Source organism: Equus caballus, chromosome 6 (assembly GCF_041296265.1).
Source record: "Equus caballus isolate H_3958 breed thoroughbred chromosome 6, TB-T2T, whole genome shotgun sequence".
Classification (NCBI taxonomy): domain Eukaryota; kingdom Metazoa; phylum Chordata; class Mammalia; order Perissodactyla; family Equidae; genus Equus; species Equus caballus.
The window spans coordinates 19,906,531-19,926,032 of NC_091689.1; the positions used below are offsets into that span (position 1 = coordinate 19,906,531).

At 53.5% G+C, this 19,502-nt stretch overlaps 1 protein-coding gene across 1 annotated transcript; it reads left to right on the forward strand.

Annotated features, from left to right (window-relative positions):
• The first annotated feature begins 10,356 nt into the window (after positions 1–10,356).
• SNORC (secondary ossification center associated regulator of chondrocyte maturation) lies at positions 10,357–17,396 on the forward strand. The gene is made up of 4 exons (XM_023642586.2): positions 10,357–10,492; positions 10,769–10,931; positions 16,984–17,166; positions 17,242–17,396. The coding sequence occupies exons 2-4, from the start codon at positions 10,859–10,861 to the stop codon at positions 17,349–17,351; spliced, it is 366 nt and encodes a 121-aa protein (XP_023498354.2). The 5' UTR covers positions 10,357–10,492; positions 10,769–10,858; the 3' UTR covers positions 17,352–17,396.
• Positions 17,397–19,502: the final 2,106 nt, after the last annotated feature.

The window sequence follows — 19,502 nt, forward strand, 5'->3', positions numbered from 1 at the left end:
ACTACATTCTTACTCCTTTCTGTAAATTTATTTCCAAATTATCTGAACTGTTCCTGAGTTTTAAAGTATTTGTTTTGTACACTGTTTGCTTCCAGTTATTTTCGTTGAGAGATTTTAAAACATACCCAGTCAAGGTAGTTTGATAATGAAGACTTTCGCCAAGATGAAGACTTTCCCCAAGATAGTAGGTATTCTGGTTACTGTTGCTGCAGGACAATTTACCCCCAAGCTGGCTTACAACAACCCTTCTTTTTTGGTAGTTTTCTGAGTCGGGACTTTGGGAAGGGCTCAGCTGGGCGGTTCTTCCATGGTGTCTCGTCTAGTTGTGGTCAGATATCAGCTGGGGCTACAATCTTAGGAAGGCTAGATGACCAGACTGGCAGTTGAGGCTGGCCGTCTGGTGGGGACTCAGCTGGGTTGATGGTTAAAGGAAATGTGTATGTCCTCTCCACCATGGCAGCTTCTGGGTAGATGGACTTAGGTGGCAGCTGGCTTCCCCCAGAGAACTGGGCAGAGGCTGCATCACCTTTCTGAGCTAAACTCAGAAATCACACAGTGTCACTCCTTTGACACTATATTCTGTCAAAGTAGTCACAAGCCCACTCAGAGTCAAGGGGTTGGGAACATCCCCATCCCCTTTGATGGGAGGAGTAGTAAGGTGGCATTGTTAGAAGAACATCTGAGATGGGAGATACTGTTATGGCCGTTTTCAGAAAACATCTGCATAAAATGAGTTTATACATATAAATCAAGGAACTTTGTTTTCATTGGCTCTAAGTGGAGGGATTTTTTTTTTCTCTTTAATTTCAGGGTAGATAATTGTACTTCTGGCTTTATTTTAAATTATTTTCTTTTAGGACAACCATTTAATAAATATATATATATAGTGTATATAGAGAGAGAGAGTGTGTGTGTGTCATATATGTTATTTTTAAATTGATCAGCTGAAGAAATTTATTTTATACAAAATGCCCCTTTCTACATTAATGAAAATTAAAAGTATGTGTATGACTCTGGTAAAGAGAAGTGCCCTTGTGGAACAAACCTATTTCTCTGCTCTGCTTCCCATATGGGAAGTAGAACTTCATCAGAAGAGCAGCAGGCATGTGCTATAAATAAAGTAAGGTGCAACCAAGAGCATATTCCAAATGGAAGGTGGCCTCATAGTTGATGGGTCTCTTGAAACAAAAAAAGAAAGCCCAGCTCTGGAGGAGGCTTTGGCTGTGCTTGAGTGCAGGCGATTCCCTGTGAGGAAGTGCTTGCTGGGACCGTGGGGAGCCTGGGAACTGTGAATCTGCCAGATGTGTGCTGTTCATTTTATGGATGTCGTCCGATGCCCTGAGCATGACGGGCCCATACCGCTTTTGGTACTGCCGCCTCCGGACTGGGAACATGGAGCCTTCGAGGGGAGAGTTTTCCTCCAGGGATTAATCAGTGGGAATGTTTTGCAAGTAAAGAAACAACCATAGCTATGCTTCACTGTATAGAAGAAACGGCACATAGATGCTGGGAAGCAAGAGGAGAGAAGTGAACTCTTTACGTACTTTCTGCCCTGCCACTTTCGTAGCTGGCACAGTGATGCTATCATGGGGATGGAACTCAACGATAGCTTCAACATCAGTAAATCCAGCTGGTTTTAAGAAGCAGAGACATCATTTCTTAAAGATTGTTCACTTGTCCTAACAAATGTAGGAGGGGTAGATTAATTTATCTTGACAGCAAATTGCTTTTTTCTTTGAATTCCTCCTTTAGCATGAGAAATGGTCCTGAAAACAGTGGGGCAGTATTAGGTTTGGTTGCTTATAACAGAAGACGCAAAGTAACAATGACTTAAGATAGTTTGTTTCTCAAGTGAAATCCGAGGTCATCAGTCCAAGGCTGGTGTGGTGGCTCAGGGACCCAGGTTTTTCTGTTGCACCATCCTGATTGTGGCTTCCATCCTCAAGGTCACTCATGGTCCAAGCTGACTGCTAGAGCACCAACCATCCTGCCCATATTCTAGGCAAGAGGAAGGAGTTAGGTGAGGCAAAAGAGCACGCTGCCCTGCTCAGTCGGCCACCTTTAAGGAGCTTTTTGGGGAGCCCTACTCAACTCTTAACTCTTATCAGCCAGAATATAGATACATACGACAGTTGCAAGAAAGGTGGGAAATTTGGGGGTTTTAGTTGAGTGCTTTGCCACCCCAAATACCTCTGGCATTCTGTTTCTAAGAAATGGGGAGAATGGATATTGCATTGACAGCAGTCTCTCTACACCATCATTCTCTTCTGTTTTGAAATGGGGAAAGTTTGGGAGAGTTGAGTTTGTGCGCATTGACTGTGGGAAAGGAATTCCAGCAGCTGCCGGAGTCTGGCCTGTAAGACAAGGCCCTCATCCTCTTCCGGTGCAGGGGCTCAGAGCACGCTCTGGTGTCCATTCTCGTGCAGAGCCGGAACCCGGAGCAGTTTCCAGGGGCCCTACCTTGCTGTGTCTCCCAGTGCTACCCAGAATCTAGGTCTTGGTTTCTTGAATGGGGGTCCTAGAGTCAAGCTGTAAGATTTGAAGATTGATGCGATGACTGACTTTGGGCAAGTATTTGTTTCCCCACCTGTGAAATAGGAACTATCAGGTAGTTGTGATCAATAACTGAAAATGTAATTGCACATTTCAGTACAGTGCCCAGCACATGAATGCTTGATAAATTCTCTGTGTAGGCCATTTTGCAAGGGGGAAGGGAGTTTGTGGGCTCAAGTACAGGCTCAGTAGAGCATATTAAATAGGGTTAACCTCCCTCTTAGACATCTTAAAATTACTGCAAAGGAGGAGTCCTCAGGGAGGCACTATGGGGTGGGTTCCAGGAGATGGGATATTAGCACCAGCCTCATCATTAACCAGTCCTTCCTGTCCTGTCTCTCAGCCTCTGTTTCCTTGCCTGTCAGATCAGGGGGTTGCTCCAGATCATCTGGGGAACTTGAAGCAAAAGTCAGTCCTGAGCTCCATATCCAGAGTTTCTAATTTGGGGGAGGCCCCAGCGTTGGGAATTATTTTTAAGTGCGCCACCTGGTTCTAAACAGCCTGATAGGGGAGCCACCGGCCCAGCTCACCTGTGAGGTTTCCTTCAGCTCTTGCCTCCTGAACGTGCAAGTGTGGTCTGCGTGTGCAGCTGCCCGTCCTTGCAGCATGCTGCTGACACTTGGTGTTTGTGAGTTTAGCTCTTGTGTCTGTGTGGACACAAGACTGTGCACTTCGACAGTGCACGACAAATGTCCTTTTCAGTTTTACTGAAGCAGACCCCTGTCGAAACACAGGCATGGTGAGCCCCATATAGGGGAGCAAGAGACTCACCTGGATTTTCTGACTTTCTTTGGTAATGTGAAATTAAGCCTTAAGCAGGTCAGGGTCCCATCATCAAACAGAAACCACCCTAAATGTTCAATCAACAGAAATAGAAAAAAGGGCTGGCCCCATGGCCTAGTGGTTGAGTTCGGTGCTGTCCACTTCAGTGGCCCAGGTTCATGAGTTCAGATCTCAGGCATAGACCTCCATCACTCATCAACCACGCTGTGGTGGCAACCCACATATAAAATAGAAGAAGATTGGCACAGATGTTAGCTCAGGGCTAATCTTCCCCAGCCAAAAGAAATCAAAGTGAGGTTCATGGGTTGCATTTGGTTGATATGTTTAAGTCTCTTTTAGTCTTACCAGTCCCCCCCACTCCAAAAAAATTGAGTTTATCATTTATCCACAGAACATCCTATATTCTGAATTCAAGAGGGGGTACACTTATGGTGTCAATTTGTTCACCTCCCCCACATTTTCTGTAAATTATTAGTCACATCTGGAGGCTTGATGAAATTCAGATTCTCCCCTCCCCCTCCAAGAAGACGTAATTGGTGGTGTGGGTACATACTGTCTATCACATTGGTCGTGTCGGCAGGCACTACTGTCTGTTTGTCCCGTTTTTATGTTCTGTCCGTCACATCAGTCATGTTGGCAGGCAATACTGTTCCCATTTGTACTCATGTCAAAACTCATCAGTATGTTCTGTTGCTACCAGGTTGTTCATCCATTGTAAAAGTTCTACTGATCTTTCATGTAGCAGTTTTAGACATTCATCGATGATCATTGCCTGAGTCTATTTCGTTAGTCATTGAAAAATAATGATTTGTCTTTTGAGGAGGGAGGAGTTTTCATTTTGATAAATTTTAAACCTAAAGAAAACTTGCAAAAACAGTAGAAAGAACTCCCACATAACTTTCACCCAGATTCTCCAATTGCTAACATTTTACCGTATCTGCTTTATTTTTTCTTGATGACTCAATAATGACTCTCAGTAACTTTTTTTTAATGAACCACTTGAGAGTAAGCTACAGACATCATGTCTCATATCCCTAAACATTTCAGGATGTATTTCCTTGAAACAAGGACATTTTCTTACATAACCACAGTACAATTATTAAAATTAGGAAATAAGTGATACAATACTATTAGTTAATATCCAGGCTTCATTCATACTTCACCAGTTATTCTGCTAATGTCTTTTTTACGGAAAAACAAAAAGGTGCAGGTTGCCATCCATGGTCACTGTGTATTTAGTTGTCATGTTTCGAGTCTCCTCTAATCTGGAACAGTTGCTCTGTCTTTGTCTTTCCTATCTTGACATTTTTTCAGGGTAAAGGCTATTATCTTGTAGAATGTCCTCACTTTGGATTTGCCTGGTGTTTTCTCCGGATTTAGTTGAGATTATGCGGTTGGGCAGGAATGCTACAGGAGTGGTACATCCTCAGTGCGCCCCATCAGGAGACACGTGCCGGGTTGAACCATTGCTGGCAGTGTTAACTTTAATCACTTGGTTAAGGCGGTGTCTGCCAGGTTTCTCCACTATAATGATTTTTCTCTTTATGTAAATGAGACTATGTAAATATCCAGTTCCTTATCAAACTTTGATCCACTAGTTAGAGGAGCCATTGATGATTCTTGCTTGAACAGTTACTAACGTGTTTGCCAGCCTTTGCTTTTACATTTATTAGCATTCTACCATAAGGAAGAGCTTTACACACACACACCCAAGTGCACACATTATAGGTTATAATCTGATACTATTTTTAGTGCACAAATTGTCCATTTGGAGCCCCTCCCAGTTGGCTTCTGCGTCCTTTTGCCATATCCCCATCATTCCTTGAGCACTTCCTTGCCTTGGCATGAGATATTCTAGACTCATCATCTACTACTCCTTTCCAAGATTTGGAATTAGCCATTTCTCCAGGGAGCCTTGGTTGCTTTTAGTGGGGAATGGTGTTCAGAAACCGATCGAAAATCTCCCATTATCCTAAATATATTTCCTTATTTGCTCAATCCTAGAATACACCAAGGTGGTTTAATAATTGGTAACCCATCTTACTGTGAAAAACAAACTTTCTAACTGGAATTCACTATTTGTTTAAAGATACACCTCCAACATTACAAAAACACATATGTACAAACTTAATCATGCAGATAATCTTTGTAATTTAGACTTTGGTCTGAGAGTGCATTGCCATTTTTCTTGCTTTACTGTGGTTTATTAGTCATTTGAAATAGAATTTACTGTCTTGAATTTCTTAATAGTTTTACCTTGAATTTGTCTTTTATAAGTGAAGTCTGATGGAATAATGGGGCATGCATCAGGGGCTTGGAACCTTGGCTTACACATGGTTCTGCCCTCCCAGGATGGGTTCTCAGTCGCCCACTCCTGCCCCTTGGCAGCCTGCCCCTCCCTACTTCACATCCACTGAGGTGGATTCAGGCCAAAACTCCATCTATCACTTGACTTCCATAAGCTCTCACTTTGATTGGTGAACACAGTGGCATTCTGGGTATCCAGAGATGAGTGTCAACAGAGAGCCCGAGTCCAGTGATGCCTGAAGATATGGGTATCTTCCTTTTCCCAGCGCACAGCTGCCCTGGGGTATGGCTGCCAATACCTTTGGGGAAGATTGGGAGGAAGATTTACTGTTTATACTTGTGGCCGTCTTGCAGAGTCCTTAATGAAATGTCTCCTCCCTTCCTGTCAAGAGATTCTGGGTCTGGGAACTAGGTGAGAAGCTTGACATTCCATTGTAGTAAGTACAGATTTCTGCTCATTTGTCCCTTTTTGTATATCAAGTAATGCATTAGTAAGCTGCCCATCTATTTTATTCCTGGGGTCAAAACATTCTGATGGCCACTTTGTGTTTGCCGTTCATTGCAGTATTTGCATCCACCTTGTCTTTGAGAGTTCACTGCTGCCACTTGGCCTCTGCTGCTTTAGAATCACTTTGTTCCCATTGAAATCAGTGATGCCATCATCTGCCCTGGGCAAAGAGAACACACACCGCATATCTTTTCAAAGATGCTCATCTTCTCCTACCAGCGCCTCTCTCAATGCCTCTGTGAAGGGAGTGTGCTTTGGGGCCTACTGAAGACTTGGTAGGGGTGGGGAAGGTGGGAGTCACCTAAGATAAATGCATTTGAACATTCCTTCTTTCCTAAGTCTTTGGCTTCCCTGCTTTTCATTACAGCCGGCTTCTTAGTCTTATTGAATCTAGGCTGCTCTTGAGCTAGGTGTGAGTCAACCAGCCAAACTGTTAGAGCTGCTTCTGGATACTTAAGCTAAAACACTGAGTTCAGAAGATCCACTAAGCACACCCCTGTGGATGCATCCGGCCTGATCTAATGTCACATCACATCATATCCCTTTAGTCTAACACCTTAGAATTCATTCCTACACATATCCTCCAGGTTTCTATTAATATAAATTAGCAAAATCTTACTTAGTATTCTCTTACTAATTTATTGCTAGCATGAATTGGCAATTGTTTTAGTGTGTACTTGTTTCCTCCCGGGTCAGACTTGGTACTTGTTGCCTTGACTCTAGTCATGGATATGGAGGCAATGAGGGTTTGTCAGGGTGGGTCTTGAGAGCAGGCATCCTCTTGCAAGGGAACCTACCAGATGAGTTTATTTATTATTCAGACCAGAAAAGGCTATTGTCTTCAGACAGAGGAGAAGAGCCTGCTGCTTCTGCAAGAGAGGATTTGTGAGTAGAAGACTCTCAGGTTGGTTTGAGTCTACCCAAATATCCTCATTCCAAACCTCAAGGTCTCACTCCTTCCCAATCAGTGCCATAAATTTCACCTGAGAGAATTGCATGGCTGTGAATTCAAATTTAAGACTGTAATTCTGTAGCCTGTGCAAATTTGGGAGCTGAATTTATGCCCTGTATCTACAAGAAATAGGAGAGATTTTTTTAAAGAGTGCCAAAGAAATGCTCTAGTTCTCTGATCATACCTTGACCTTAGAATTTAAAGCCTTGAAGTAGTTGTTTTGCAGGAGCACCCAATGCAATAAAAAGCAGCCAGTGCACTTCCCTTTCCTTTTGATCGTCATCACTACTTAAACATCAAGTAGAGCATCTACTTGGTCCTTTAAGCCTTGTCTTCAATAGGCACTTCATGCTAAACAACCACAAGTCCTACCGTATGGCATGCCATGTGTTACCAGATCTCATTTTCCTCTGCCAGTGGGTTCTTCCCTGCATTCAGGCTCAAATAGGGTGGCAAACCAAACTCAGAAACATCTCTCTCAGGGTCTGTTTCCTGGGACTGTTCCAGGTGCTAAGCACTGTATTGGTCAGTGTCTGACTAGGAAACAGAGTTCACTCTAGGTATTTCAGACAGAAGAGATTGAATATAGGAATTTGTCATAAGGCTGTTTAAAGGACTGAAGGAGCAAAAGAGAGAAGGTAAGGGGACTCAGAAACTGACACCAGCCTGGGCTAGAAGGGCAGAAGCTCTGAGGCCAGAGCACTGTCCACTAAGCTTGTGGGGTTGGCATTCAGCTGCCTGATGAGGATCCAGGAGCCAGCACTTCCAGCCCTCTGTGGCACCCCTGAGCCACCACCACCTGACCCTTTGTCATTGATGTTATTGTAGCCAGTGCTGCTGCTACTGCCAGAGATGCTGTCAGAAATCTGAAGCAAAAAGAGAGTCACTTCTTCCCTCCCACCTTCCAGTGCCTCCCACTGGCAGATGCTAACAGGAAGTCAGCTGGAAAGCAGGTCTCAGGAGTGTGATTTGTGGCTCTGACTCTACATTATGTTGCTACATTACATTGCTGGGCACAGAAAGGTGAGGGTGGGAGACAGAGAGCAAACCAGCAGCACCAGCAAATGAACTGAGCAAGTAAGAAGATGCTCAATGTTAAATCTATCCCAGAAACCCCAACTGATTGAATCCAAACCTTAAGTTCCTGCTGTGTGCTGGGCATGATGCTAGGTTCTGGAAATGCATCAGTGAGCAAAACACAGCCCCTGCAGTCCTGGGACTTACAGGACACACGGTGGGGACAGACAGACAACCAATGAACGCTTCATCTAAAGGCACCATTACATCTCTCTGACAAAGGTTTTTTATCTGGGATACACAACTTGTAAAAATAAATGTAAAAAGAGATTCCACCCTAATGTAGAGGCAAAAAAATTGAGCAGACCCTTCACGAGAGGATATTCTTGTGTCCATAAACATGAAAAGGTGTCCAGCTTTATTAGTCATGGAAATGCAACCACAATGAGACACCACTACAGACCTATTGGAACAACCGGAAATAAACAGGCAATGCCAGATAGTGATATTGATAAGTGGAGGAACTGGAAGTCTCATACAGCTGATGAGAGTATAAATTGGAACAAACACCATGCAAAACTGCTTGGCAGCATCTACAGCATCCAAACACTATACCTACTCTCTGACCTAGCAATTCTCTCTTTAGATATATAACCAAGAGGAATTAGTGTGTATGTCCACCAAAAGACAGGTACAAGAATACTCATAGCAGCTGAATAAAAGTTCAGACCTGGAAATAACCCCAATGACATGGTTAAATAAATGGACAAAGAGGATAAAAGAATGGATAAGATGTGGCATATTCATACAACTGAGTAGTATTCGGCAAGGAAAACGAATGAGCCACTGCTACGTGCGACAGTGAGGAGGAATCTCAGACAAGAGTGCGTATCATATGATTCCACTTATGTGAAGTTCAAGAGTGGGCAAACTCATTTGTGGTGATGGGAGACAGAATGGCACTTTGAGGGAACTGACTGGGGAGGGGCAGGAGGGTGCTGCTGGTGTGCTGGCAATGTTCTCTCTAGACTGGGTTGTGTTTACACAGGTGTGTACATGTATGAAAGTTCGCGAAGCTGCAAACATAAGATCTGTGCACTTCACAGTATATGTTGTCCCTCAAAAAATTAACAATGAGGGGCCGGCCCAGTGGCACAGTGGTTAAGTTTGCACGTTCCACTTCTCGGTGGCCTGGGGTTTGCCAGTTCAGATCCCGGGTGTGGACATGGCACCACTTGGCAAAAGCCATGCTGGGTAGGTGTCCCACGTATAAAGTAGAGGAAGATGGGCACAGATGTTAGCTCAGGGCCAGGCTTCCTCAGCAAAAAAAAAAAAAAAAAAAAAGGACTGGCAGTAGTTAGCTCACGGCTAATCTTCCTCAAAAAAAAAAAAAAAATTGACAACGAAAAGAAAGAAATGAGAGTTTCATATAAATATAAGCACTAAGAAGAAATTAAAAGTGATGTGATGAGTGGATGGAGGTCTGACTGACCAGAGCTGAGACCTGAATGGTGATAAGGAGGTAGCCACATAATGAGCTGAGGGACTGCTTTCTCTGAGTGGGGACAGCAAGTGCAAAGGCCCTGAGGCAGGAGCCAGTTTGGTGTGTTGGAGGAACCTAGTCAAGGCCAGTGGCCCAGAGCATAGTGAGCAGTAGGGGGGAGGTGAGCAGGGCCAAGTGCAAGCTGTTAGGTTTTTTTTTTTTTCCTAGGAGCAGTGGGAAACCACGAAGGGTGTGAAGTAGAGGGTGTTGGCCGTAGTTTCTGAGCGATTAGACGTGGGGAGTAAGGAAAGAGAGAGACTTTGGGTGACTTTTAATGGTGTGACTAGGACATCTGGAAGGTGGGGGACTGGGGTTCCATTGACTGAGCAGGACTGGGGAGGGGGGGAGCCCAGGTCTTTTTTGGACACGTTGAGTTGGAGATCTCGTTAGACACCTGTGGAGCTGTCGGGGGGGCGTGGGCAGTGGGGCTCATGTTCTGGGCCGGCCTGGGCTGGAAGCACATGTCATGAGCACATGGTGGGTATTTCAAGTCTTAGGCATCCAGGAGAACAGAGAGCAAGAAGAGACACAGGGCGTTTCATCACATGGGCTTTTCTGGAAAGAGCCTAGAGCTGCCAGAGGGTTTGGACTGAAACTGCTATAAAAGTGCTTCTTGAATGAGCGCTGTTGAGCGCCCACTCCCAGCCGGGCCTCCAGAGCCCACAAGTGAGCAGAGCTGGGCGCTCAGGCTGACCGCCTAGGGCCAGGCATCCCGAGCCTGGGCCACGGGCAATAAGATGCAGATTCCTGGGCCCATCCACGACCCACTGAAATAGTGCCGGAGACATTTCAACTTTTCAAGTTCCCTGGGTGAAACTTGGACGTGGAGGTTTGAGAATCTCTCACTTCCAGTGGCCCAGGAGTGAGTGTGTGCTTGTGTGTGTGTGTGAATGTGTGAGAGAGAGAGAGGAGAGAAGAGAGCGAAAGGGAGCAATTTCCTCTTTCCCTCTCCGAGGGTGGGGCTGCTCTGGAGTTCAGGAAAGCGGTCCGTTCTGTAAGCTTTGCTCTGTGTGTGTGTGTGCGCGCGCGTGTGTGCTTGTGTGTGTGGGGGGCGGGCGCGGTGTCCCAGGAGGACAGAGTTTGCATTGATGAAAACCCTTCCCAGCCCTTTGATACCTCTCGCCCGCCGCCCTCAAGTTTACCAGCTCAGTCCTCGGAGCATCCCGCTCGCCTGCCTCACTCACTCCGGGCCAGGATGGCTCTCTGTCTGGCCCTGCGCATGGCGCTGCTGCTCCTCTCCGGGGTCCTGGCCCCTGCGGTGCTCACAGGTAAGGGTGCTCCCTCCACTTTGCTGCCACCAGCCTCCTGGGGCCAAGAAGCACCTTGGGCCAGATTCTCCAGTGCCCGCTGGGCGGAAGCCCTTCACAGGAGACAGGGTGGCCATTTGGGGTGATTCTGGGGAGGGCTCCCCTGAGAAGGGCTGCTAGGAGCTGTGTTGGATGTCTCGAGGAGTCGTGAGCCATGGGGACCATGGCCTTTGAAGTAGGAGGGCGATGTGGGGAGCAGGGCCAGGGACGTTGGCTGCCTGGGGGACATGGGAATGACTCCAGCACCTAAAATCTGAAGGCTTCTGCATCTGGGAGTCAGTAGGGGGCATCAGGCACAGGGCAAGTGGCTGAGGGGCCAGAGGCCCCAGGCCCCTGGACAGAAGGCCTCAGAGACCTGCTGTTTACTTTCCAAACCCTGCAAGCCCTTCCCTGCTGGTCTTCTGAAATGTTCTCTAAGACTGAAGACCCAGGTACTCTTCCTATCTCGGGAAGAAGTCCAGAGGGAGTACAGGGCCCTAGACCCCTCCGCAAACCCGTGAGGAGGCTAGATTTAGGCTCTGCACCGGAGCCAAAATAGCTGGCTCTAGGGTTTGGCAAGAAGGAGGGTCCCAACAGACGCGGGGAGGGTAGGCTCCTGGGACCTCAGCCCCAGTCCTGGGCGGCTCTGCACTGAGGGGCTGGCCCAGGCCGGCTTCGAAGCCTGAGAGAGAAAAGGCACAGACGGGTCACTAGTGGTCTTTCTCCTGGAAGGAAGCCATTTCTGTTGGCCATGAGGTGGGTCAAAGGAGAAGTGTTTCAGGGCCCCTGGGGCCTCCGGGGCTGAAGAAACGTGCGGATGGGGGCCCCCTGCAGACCCTCTCTGCAGCATGGGCTTCAGGGGAGTGTGTGTGAGGCTGGTGGGACAGCCACATAAGCAGGCTCACACACCGGGAAGAAATGGGCCATGGGAAGGAGCCCCTGGGCCTGCCAGCCTCTCTCTAGATGCCCAGGAAGAAGCTTGCAGCCTGCCTTTGCTTCTAGCTCTGCCTCCTGCTGGCTGATTCTCAACCTCCCTGTGCCTCTGCCTCCCTCGAGGGGAACTGCAGGCCTACTACGGTCAGAGACAGGAGCCTTCAGGCCGGGCCGGGCATCTGGCGGTGCCCAGTAAATGTTAGGGGAATGTGTGTACACATCCCCAGCCGCTCCGCTGGGTGCAGGGTGGTCTCAGGGCAGACCTGCCTCTGCATGAAGGCTGGAAAAGTGTCTAGCCTCTCTTCTGGTGGGAGAGGTGATAGTTGGGCAAGCCAGGGGGCTGGCGTGGTGCCCCAGGAATTGGGGAAGTGACCTAAAGTGTAGGATGGCATCTTCTAGAGTGGGCACCCTGGGGCTGTGATCCTTGCAGCTCCCCCACCTGCTCCCCAGTGAAATGCTTCTCCCTCCTGGTGGTCAAGGTGGGTGGAGGTGGAGGTGCTGGCCCGCCTGCCAGGGTCTGGGGCTGCCCAGACAGCTCCTGTCCAGTCTCTCTCTCCCTGAGCAGCCAGCTCTCCCAGCCGGGCCGCCGGCCAGAGGCCCTGGATCAGTCTGTGCGTACACAGCCTGGGTGGGCGGGCTTCGTCTGCCGCCACAGGAATGCCTGGGGACAGCCTCGTGTTTGGCGTCGCGGGACCACGCCTGGCCTCACCCCCCTCCACGTGTCCCACCGAGAGCAGGCAGGCCAACTCCACCCCGGAGCCTTTGGGGCTCCGGCTGGCTGTCATTCTTCCTGCCCTTCTGGGAGGGAGGGCGCTTGGGAGGACTTGGGCCACCCCGCCTGGGCTGGAGGCTCTGAGCAGGTGTGTCCCAGGCTGGCAGCCCCTGCCGGCTGCTCGGCGGATGGGGGCCCGGAGCAGGCAGGCCGGGAAGGAGCGGCCCTGTGGCTGAGGGCCAGGCCCGACCTGCTGCCCTCCCTGCTGGTCTCCTGTGGCCGGGCTACTGGGGCGGGGGGAGCAGGCCAGGTTGAGCGGGCGGGAGGCCAGGGTGGGGATGAAAAGGCCCTTCATGGCCCGCACAAAGACCGTCTGTGAGCACGGGCGCCTGGCCTCGGGGCCCTGTGGTCAGAGTGAGCGTTAAACAAACTTATTTACCGAAAGGCAGGGCGGCTGGCGCGTTGTGGCTGGGGGAGAGCCCGTGGTGCCCTGGCCTGGGAGCTGTCACAAGGCCCCCCGCTCTTCTCCTCGTTTCCTCCGTCAGAGCTCGGTGCCGCAGGACGTTGCTTACTCTGGTCCTTGGAGTTGGAGTGTCATCATCAGTCCTCCTCAATCCTACTCCTTCTCTGTCCTCACGTAGCGTCCCTGCGGCCAGCTCACTGCCCGCCTTCCGTGCCCAGAGGACCATCCGCCATGCCTTTGCTCACGCGGCCCTCTGCCTGGCATTTCCTGCCCCATCTCCCCCATCCTAGACGAGGCCTGATGCTGGCACACTCCCTGACATCCATCTCTGTCCACAGCTCCCCCAATGGATTCTGGGAGTGGGTGGGTTATTGTCTGTAAGCTTTGTCTCCCCCTCTGACCACAGCAAATTGAGAAAATGCAGACACGGAGATGAGGCTAAGACAATGCTTTGGCCTCCCCGGCGGCTGTGCCTCCTCTGCTGGAGGCTCGTGGATGAGGCCAGGCTACAGTTCTAGCCTGTGCATGCACTGGGGCCCCCGCATGGGCTGCAGGGAGCTGGCTGGCCCCTGGGGCCCTGGCTCCTTGGGTGCACATGAGTCCTGGACCAGCCCTCGAGGGTCTCCTGTGACAGTCAGCTGCAGCAGATGCACAGCACACGGAGTGGCCTGGCCTGTGTCCTGCCCTGTCGCCCAGGGCAGAGGGGCCATCAGGGCCCAGGTAGCAGCTGGCGATGGCGATGAGAGCTACAGTTACCAACTGGTGTGGGCTGAGAGAGGCATGGTCCAACCTGTTTCCCTGGTCAGGAAGTAAAGTTGGGGGGCGAAAGTCTGCTGGGTCCCGGGTGAGGCGTGATGGAGCCAGGGTTTGGATGCAGCCCTCTTGATTTGGAAGCCCATGGGTCTAGCCCCTTGAAGGTTCAGGGACTGGCTGGGTCTTGGAAGAGGGGCCGGAGTGGGGTGTGTGCAGCAGGGACAAGGCGGCCTGGGCCAGTGTGTCTGGCTGGGAGGGTTCAGGCTTCTGGGGGAGCAGGAGAGGGAGGCTGGGTCACTGGGACAGATGGAGAGAAGGCCTGGGTGTGCCCCCCGAGTGCCCACTCAGAGGGGCCCGAGATGCTCCCAGACTCCAGCTAACAGCAGAGGGGGCCTGCTCACCTGGGCCTGGCTGGTTCCAGGGAGTGAGTCCCTGCCCTCTTATGGGCAGTGGGGCCTGTCCCTCCTCCTCCTGAGTTCTGGGCTTGTTCCCCGGACACTGCCCAGGTCGGCTGGGCCGGGTACCCGGTGGTCCAGAGGCGGCTTCCTGGCCAGGTGCCTGGCAGTTGGAGGTGAGCTTTGGCTGGCAGTGGTGGGACAGGGAGGTGCCTGCCTGCCTCTGTCTTGGCTGTGTGGTGAGCAAGTGGGGGCCAGTGGTTTGTCCATTTATCTGGAGAGACAGGCAGTTCGAGAGCCCTGGACCTCAGGGCCTGGCAAGCAGTGGGGACACTCAGGCCTTTTCTCTGCCCAGCGCCCTGGGAGCCTGAGGCAAGCACGGCTGGGGCCTGAAGCCTTCCAGGTGGCTGCATCGCTGCAGACTCCTGCCCTCCAGGCAGCGACAAGGGAGGCCTGACAGGGTCACTTGCCCCCTGCTCACAGGGTGGTCTTCGCAGTTGGTGGGGGGCCAGAGTGGCCCCCAGACACCAGCACTGCGGTTCAGCCTTGGGCCCTGCGAGAGGGCAGTTTCCCCCACTGGGTGCAGGGGCCTTCCGCCCCAGGAGGCCTCCTTGTCAGGGGTGTTTCTGAAAAGGGGCGCCAGCCTGGGAAGCCATGGGGAATGTGACAGTGCTCCCTGCCTGCCTCAGAGCTGACCCGGCAGAGATGCAGGGGCAGGGCCTGTGGAGCCCAGGACTTCATGAAATTCTATCGTGAAAAGATGTTAAGTTGACAGAAAAGTTGAGAGAATACCCCAATGAGCTCCAGTAGACTATTTACCCGGCTTCAACAATGACCAACACATTCGCTCTTCTGTCTTCCTGCCTGTCTGCACACCCACCTATCTGTCTGAATGCTGAGCCCTCTGAGGGCAAGCGCAGCCACCAGGCCCCTTTGTCCCTAAATACTCCCAAGAATGAGGATATTCTTACGAAACAAGAACCAGTCATCCCCATCAGGAAATGAACATCGACACAGAACTAAACCACGGCCTCACTCACACTTCACCCACGGACCCCCATCATGTCTTTAGAGAGCAGCCCCCACCCCCCTTCCAGGAACATACGTTGCAGTCAGTTGTCACATCTCCTTAGTCTCTAATCTGGAATAATTCCTCAACCTTTGTTTTTCATGAGCTTGACATTTCTGAAAACCCAGGTATTTTCAGACTGACCCCGAATCTGGGTTTAGCTAATGTCTCCTACTATTTGGCTCAAGCGGACACTGTTGGCAGGAAAGCCCCAGGAACACCTTTGTGTCTTCCCAGAGCATTCCCCTCTCCAGGAGCTGTGAGCCTGGAGGCGGGGCGTGGGTCTGGCTTGTCTGGGCCCAGGGGGAGCTCTCAGGGCTGGAGCCCGCAGGGGTGAAAGGTGCCCCCGGGACTTGCAGGTGGGCCAGCCAGGGCTGCGTTAACCAAACCACAACTTTCCTGGGAGCTTCCTGGGAAGCACACCCACTACTGCATTGTCTAGGGGCTTCAAACCCCGAGTAGCTCTAGCGCCAAGGCCCAGCTAAGCCTTGGTTTTCTGGGCTCTGAAGCAGGGCCACACGGTCCCAGCCGTAGGGCAGCGGGAGGCAGGATGGCATGTCGTGACACCCACTAGACCCATTCTAGGGGCTGGTTCCTGGGGGGGGCTGAGCATTCCTGGATCACAATCGAGATTTGGCACAGGCAGGCGTGACCCCACCAAAGCTGACGGTCAGGGCTCGGGTGGGGAGGCCCCCAGCATTGGGGTGCTGCTCTGGGTCTCCTCAGGCCAGGATCCTGGAGAAAGGATGGGCTGACTGAGGTTGGGGTGGGGTACGGAGCAGGGGTATCATGCAGACCTGTCAGCCTGCCCCTGGGTACCCCAAACCCTGCTAACCCCCAACCCACGAGCAGAGAAAGGCTCCTGAGGAAAAGCTGCCCAGGGACTAATGAGCGGACTGAGCCCCAGCTTGTGGGGGGGGGGATCCCCGCCCACCCTTTCCTGGGGCTCCCCTTATATTGACCGCAGACACCCCTGCCCACCCCTCGGGCCTGCTGTCTGGAGGCAGCGATGTGCTGGCATTACAGTTTCTTAGGATACGGGGGCCCCTGGGCCTTTCAGCCTCAGACGCATGTGTGTGCGAGTGTACACGTGCATGTGCCAGACCCTGTGTCTCGTGGGCTGCATGGCTTTGCTCAGGTTAGGGCCACTGCCCTTGGGGTGTGGGGTGGGCCTCTCCTCTCCCCCACAAGGTCCCACCTCCTGTGGCAGTGGCTCCTCACGGGGCGCGGGGGGGACAGGGACCCCAGTTCCCGGAGGGGCACTGCCTCACTTTCCTGGCCTCTTCTCCAGGGTGAAGGCTGACCTGTCTGCCCTGCAGGGGGAGGGGGACCCTCACAAGTGTCACTTCCCCCAGGCCTACAGAGTTCCCCGGTTCAGATGGGGGACCCCAGGCTCTGCCGGGAGAGGCAAAGCACCTGCCGGAGGTCCTGGGTGTGGCCCGGGTCGCCCTGCCTCTGCTGCCCGCCCAGGGCTCTCCCAGCCGTTTTCTGAGAGGGCCCGTTGGTCCCTACTCCCCGCCTCCACCCCAATCAATCTGTCCTCGCTTGGGCTGGAGGCAGCCTGGCCCCCGTGGGGGGGCTCTGTGAAATAGGGGGGCTGCGGTAGTGCAGAGCCCCAGCGCCTCGCGCACGGCGCCACCTCCCAGCTGGTAACCGCGGGGGCGACGTCCCTGCCGCCCGGCCCCCAGCGCCTGTCCTTGGCCTTGCAGCCGAGGGCCCGCAGGAGCCCGCGCCCACCCTGTGGAAGGAGCCCGCCGAGCTGCCGTCGGGAGAGGGTCCCCCGGAGAGCTCCAGCCCCGCCCACGAGCCCGCGGCCACCGGCCCCCCGGCCCCCACGGCCGCGCCGGGCCCCGAGGACAGCACGGCGGGGGAGCGCCTGGACCAGGGCGGCGGTACGGGCGGGGCCGGGAGGCCGGGGAGGGGAGAGGGCGCCGGGGCCGCGGCTGACGGCCCTCCGTCCTCCGCAGGCTCGCTGGGGCCCGGCGCCATCGCGGCCATCGTCATCGCCGCCCTGCTGGCCACCTGCGTGGTGCTGGCGCTCGTGGTCGTCGCGCTGAGAAAGTTTTCCGCCTCCTGAAGCGAATAAAGGGGCCGCGCCCAGACGCGGCGCAGCCCGACTCACCCCTGCGCGCCCCGTGTCTCGAGTGTGTCGGCGCGGGCGCGGTGAGCGGGCCGGGCGACAGCGCGCGACACGTGCGCCTGTGTGCGCGTGCGCTCGGGCGCCGGCGGGAGCCACGAGTGCGCGCGCCGTGCGCGTGCGCGGGGCTGGCGGGCGGGTGGGGGGAGAGGCGGAGGGGAGAGGCGGGGCCGGGGGCGGGGAGGAGGCGGGGCCAGGGCTGGGGGTGGGGCCGGGGTGAGGCTGTCTGCTGGTGCGGAGGGCCGTCGGCGCTCCCAACCCGAGGCCGGGTTATTTGGGGGCGAGGGCCCCATCTGTGGGCTCGGAGCCCCAGCCCTGCACCCTCAGGACCCCTGGGGACCCCTCTCCCCCAGGAAGCCCCAGGAGCAGGACGCGCCGAGGGGTGAAGCCCTGCAGCTGTGGCCCTATCCCCGCTCCCCGACCCCGCTGTCGCCCCCCAGTCCCAGGCGGCCTCCCAGGCCTGGCTGGGGTCGGGCTGAGGGTGACAGGGGCGTCGCGGGAGCCTCCACACGGTCGGCCGGCCGGCTCGTGTGTTTACAGAAAGAAAACAAAAAGCCTTTTCAAGCTCAACTCTCCCCGCTTCAGCCCCGCGCTGGGGGCGGGAGGGTGCTGAGGGAGGGGTGGGAACCGCCCAGCCTGCACCCCTGCCCCAGCTCGGTCCTGGCGCTCCGTCCTCGTCCTCGGTCCTGCCCTCCGTCTCCCACACTTCCCAGGACGCCTACCTTTTATAACAGAGCGATTTAAAGTAGCGGCTGAGCTGCTCTGGGCGCCGCACGGGAGTCAGAACCCCGTCCCGGAAGGCCCGGAGCGGGGACTGTCTGCAAACGCCCCTGATGGGCGGCTGGGAGGACCCCACGGGTGGGGCCTGGTGGAGGGGGCGCTCCTCCTCCTGCTGTTTTTCACCCCCGTCTCCAGCAGCTGCCTCGGCCTCCTTGGTGTCCCTGAGCTCCTGGCTACACCTGTTCCAGCTAAGACCAGTTTCCTCCTCCTGGACACGCCAGATGGGCGCACGCGGTGCCCACACACACTCCCCAAACACATCAGGGGTTAAAACTTTCTGCTTGCGAAGGCCTGCTATAAAACTGACCAGTTTTCATGAAACTGTTTAAATTATTTCCATTCACATAACCTCCAGCAGCCAAAGCCCTCATTACAACGGATGATCCAGGTCAGGATGCTGTTTCTCAGCTTCAGAAAGAAAAGCTGGACCACGGCCAGGACCAGCGGCCACCTCCCACCCTTCCTCCCCTGACCCCCACCCCAGGAGCAGCGTGGGGCTCAGAAACGGCCCATCTCCCCCTCCCCCTACTCCTGGGAGACTCAGGGGTAGGCACTGCCTGCTGGGGTGCAGCACAGAGGCGTCCCTTACTGGGACGGGGGTCCCTCTCCAGCTGAACCCGTGTGTTGCACATGAATGCATCTTCCAGGGATCCACTCAGTTCTCAAAGGATCTGAGGTCTGAAGACACCGAGAGCAGTGCTGCGGCCTGTGGGAAGATGCTACCAAGTGCCGCTTGATCTGAATCGTGGGCTTCTAACATCTCCTGGAAGAAAGAGGGTGTCCCAGGCAGGCAGGGCAGGGTGGGGTCAGAGTCAGGGGCCTCCACGTTCCAGGACTGAAGGGAGGGGTCGGGGTCGGGGGTAGCTCTGAGGGCCAGCTGGGCTGGGGCAGGAGCTGCAGCCTCAGGGTAACGGGCTACTTCTAGGAAGGCAGGAGGAATGGTCCAGGCCAGTGACTGGCCAGGTAGGAAGCCCAGCCCCACGCCCAGTGGTCAGCTCCTGTGGGACGACTGCAGTCCCGCCATGGTCTCTCCAACCTGCCTTCTCGCTTCCACTGCAGCAGAAGGGCATCCCCAACTCCCTCAGAAGTCTTCTTCTGTTTCTGAAGTCCTTCCACTAGTGGAGGCCCCAATCCACTTCCATCCTGAGGCCCCAAGCCCGGCAGCTTCCCCCTTCACCCAAAGCCTCCTCATCCCCCTCCCTGGACACGCCTCCTCCACTGACCTTGAAGGGGGCTCCCCTCTCCCTGTGCAGAAGCAAACACCTGATTCCTGTGTGCACCCAGGGCAATAAAGAGTAGACTTTCACCTCC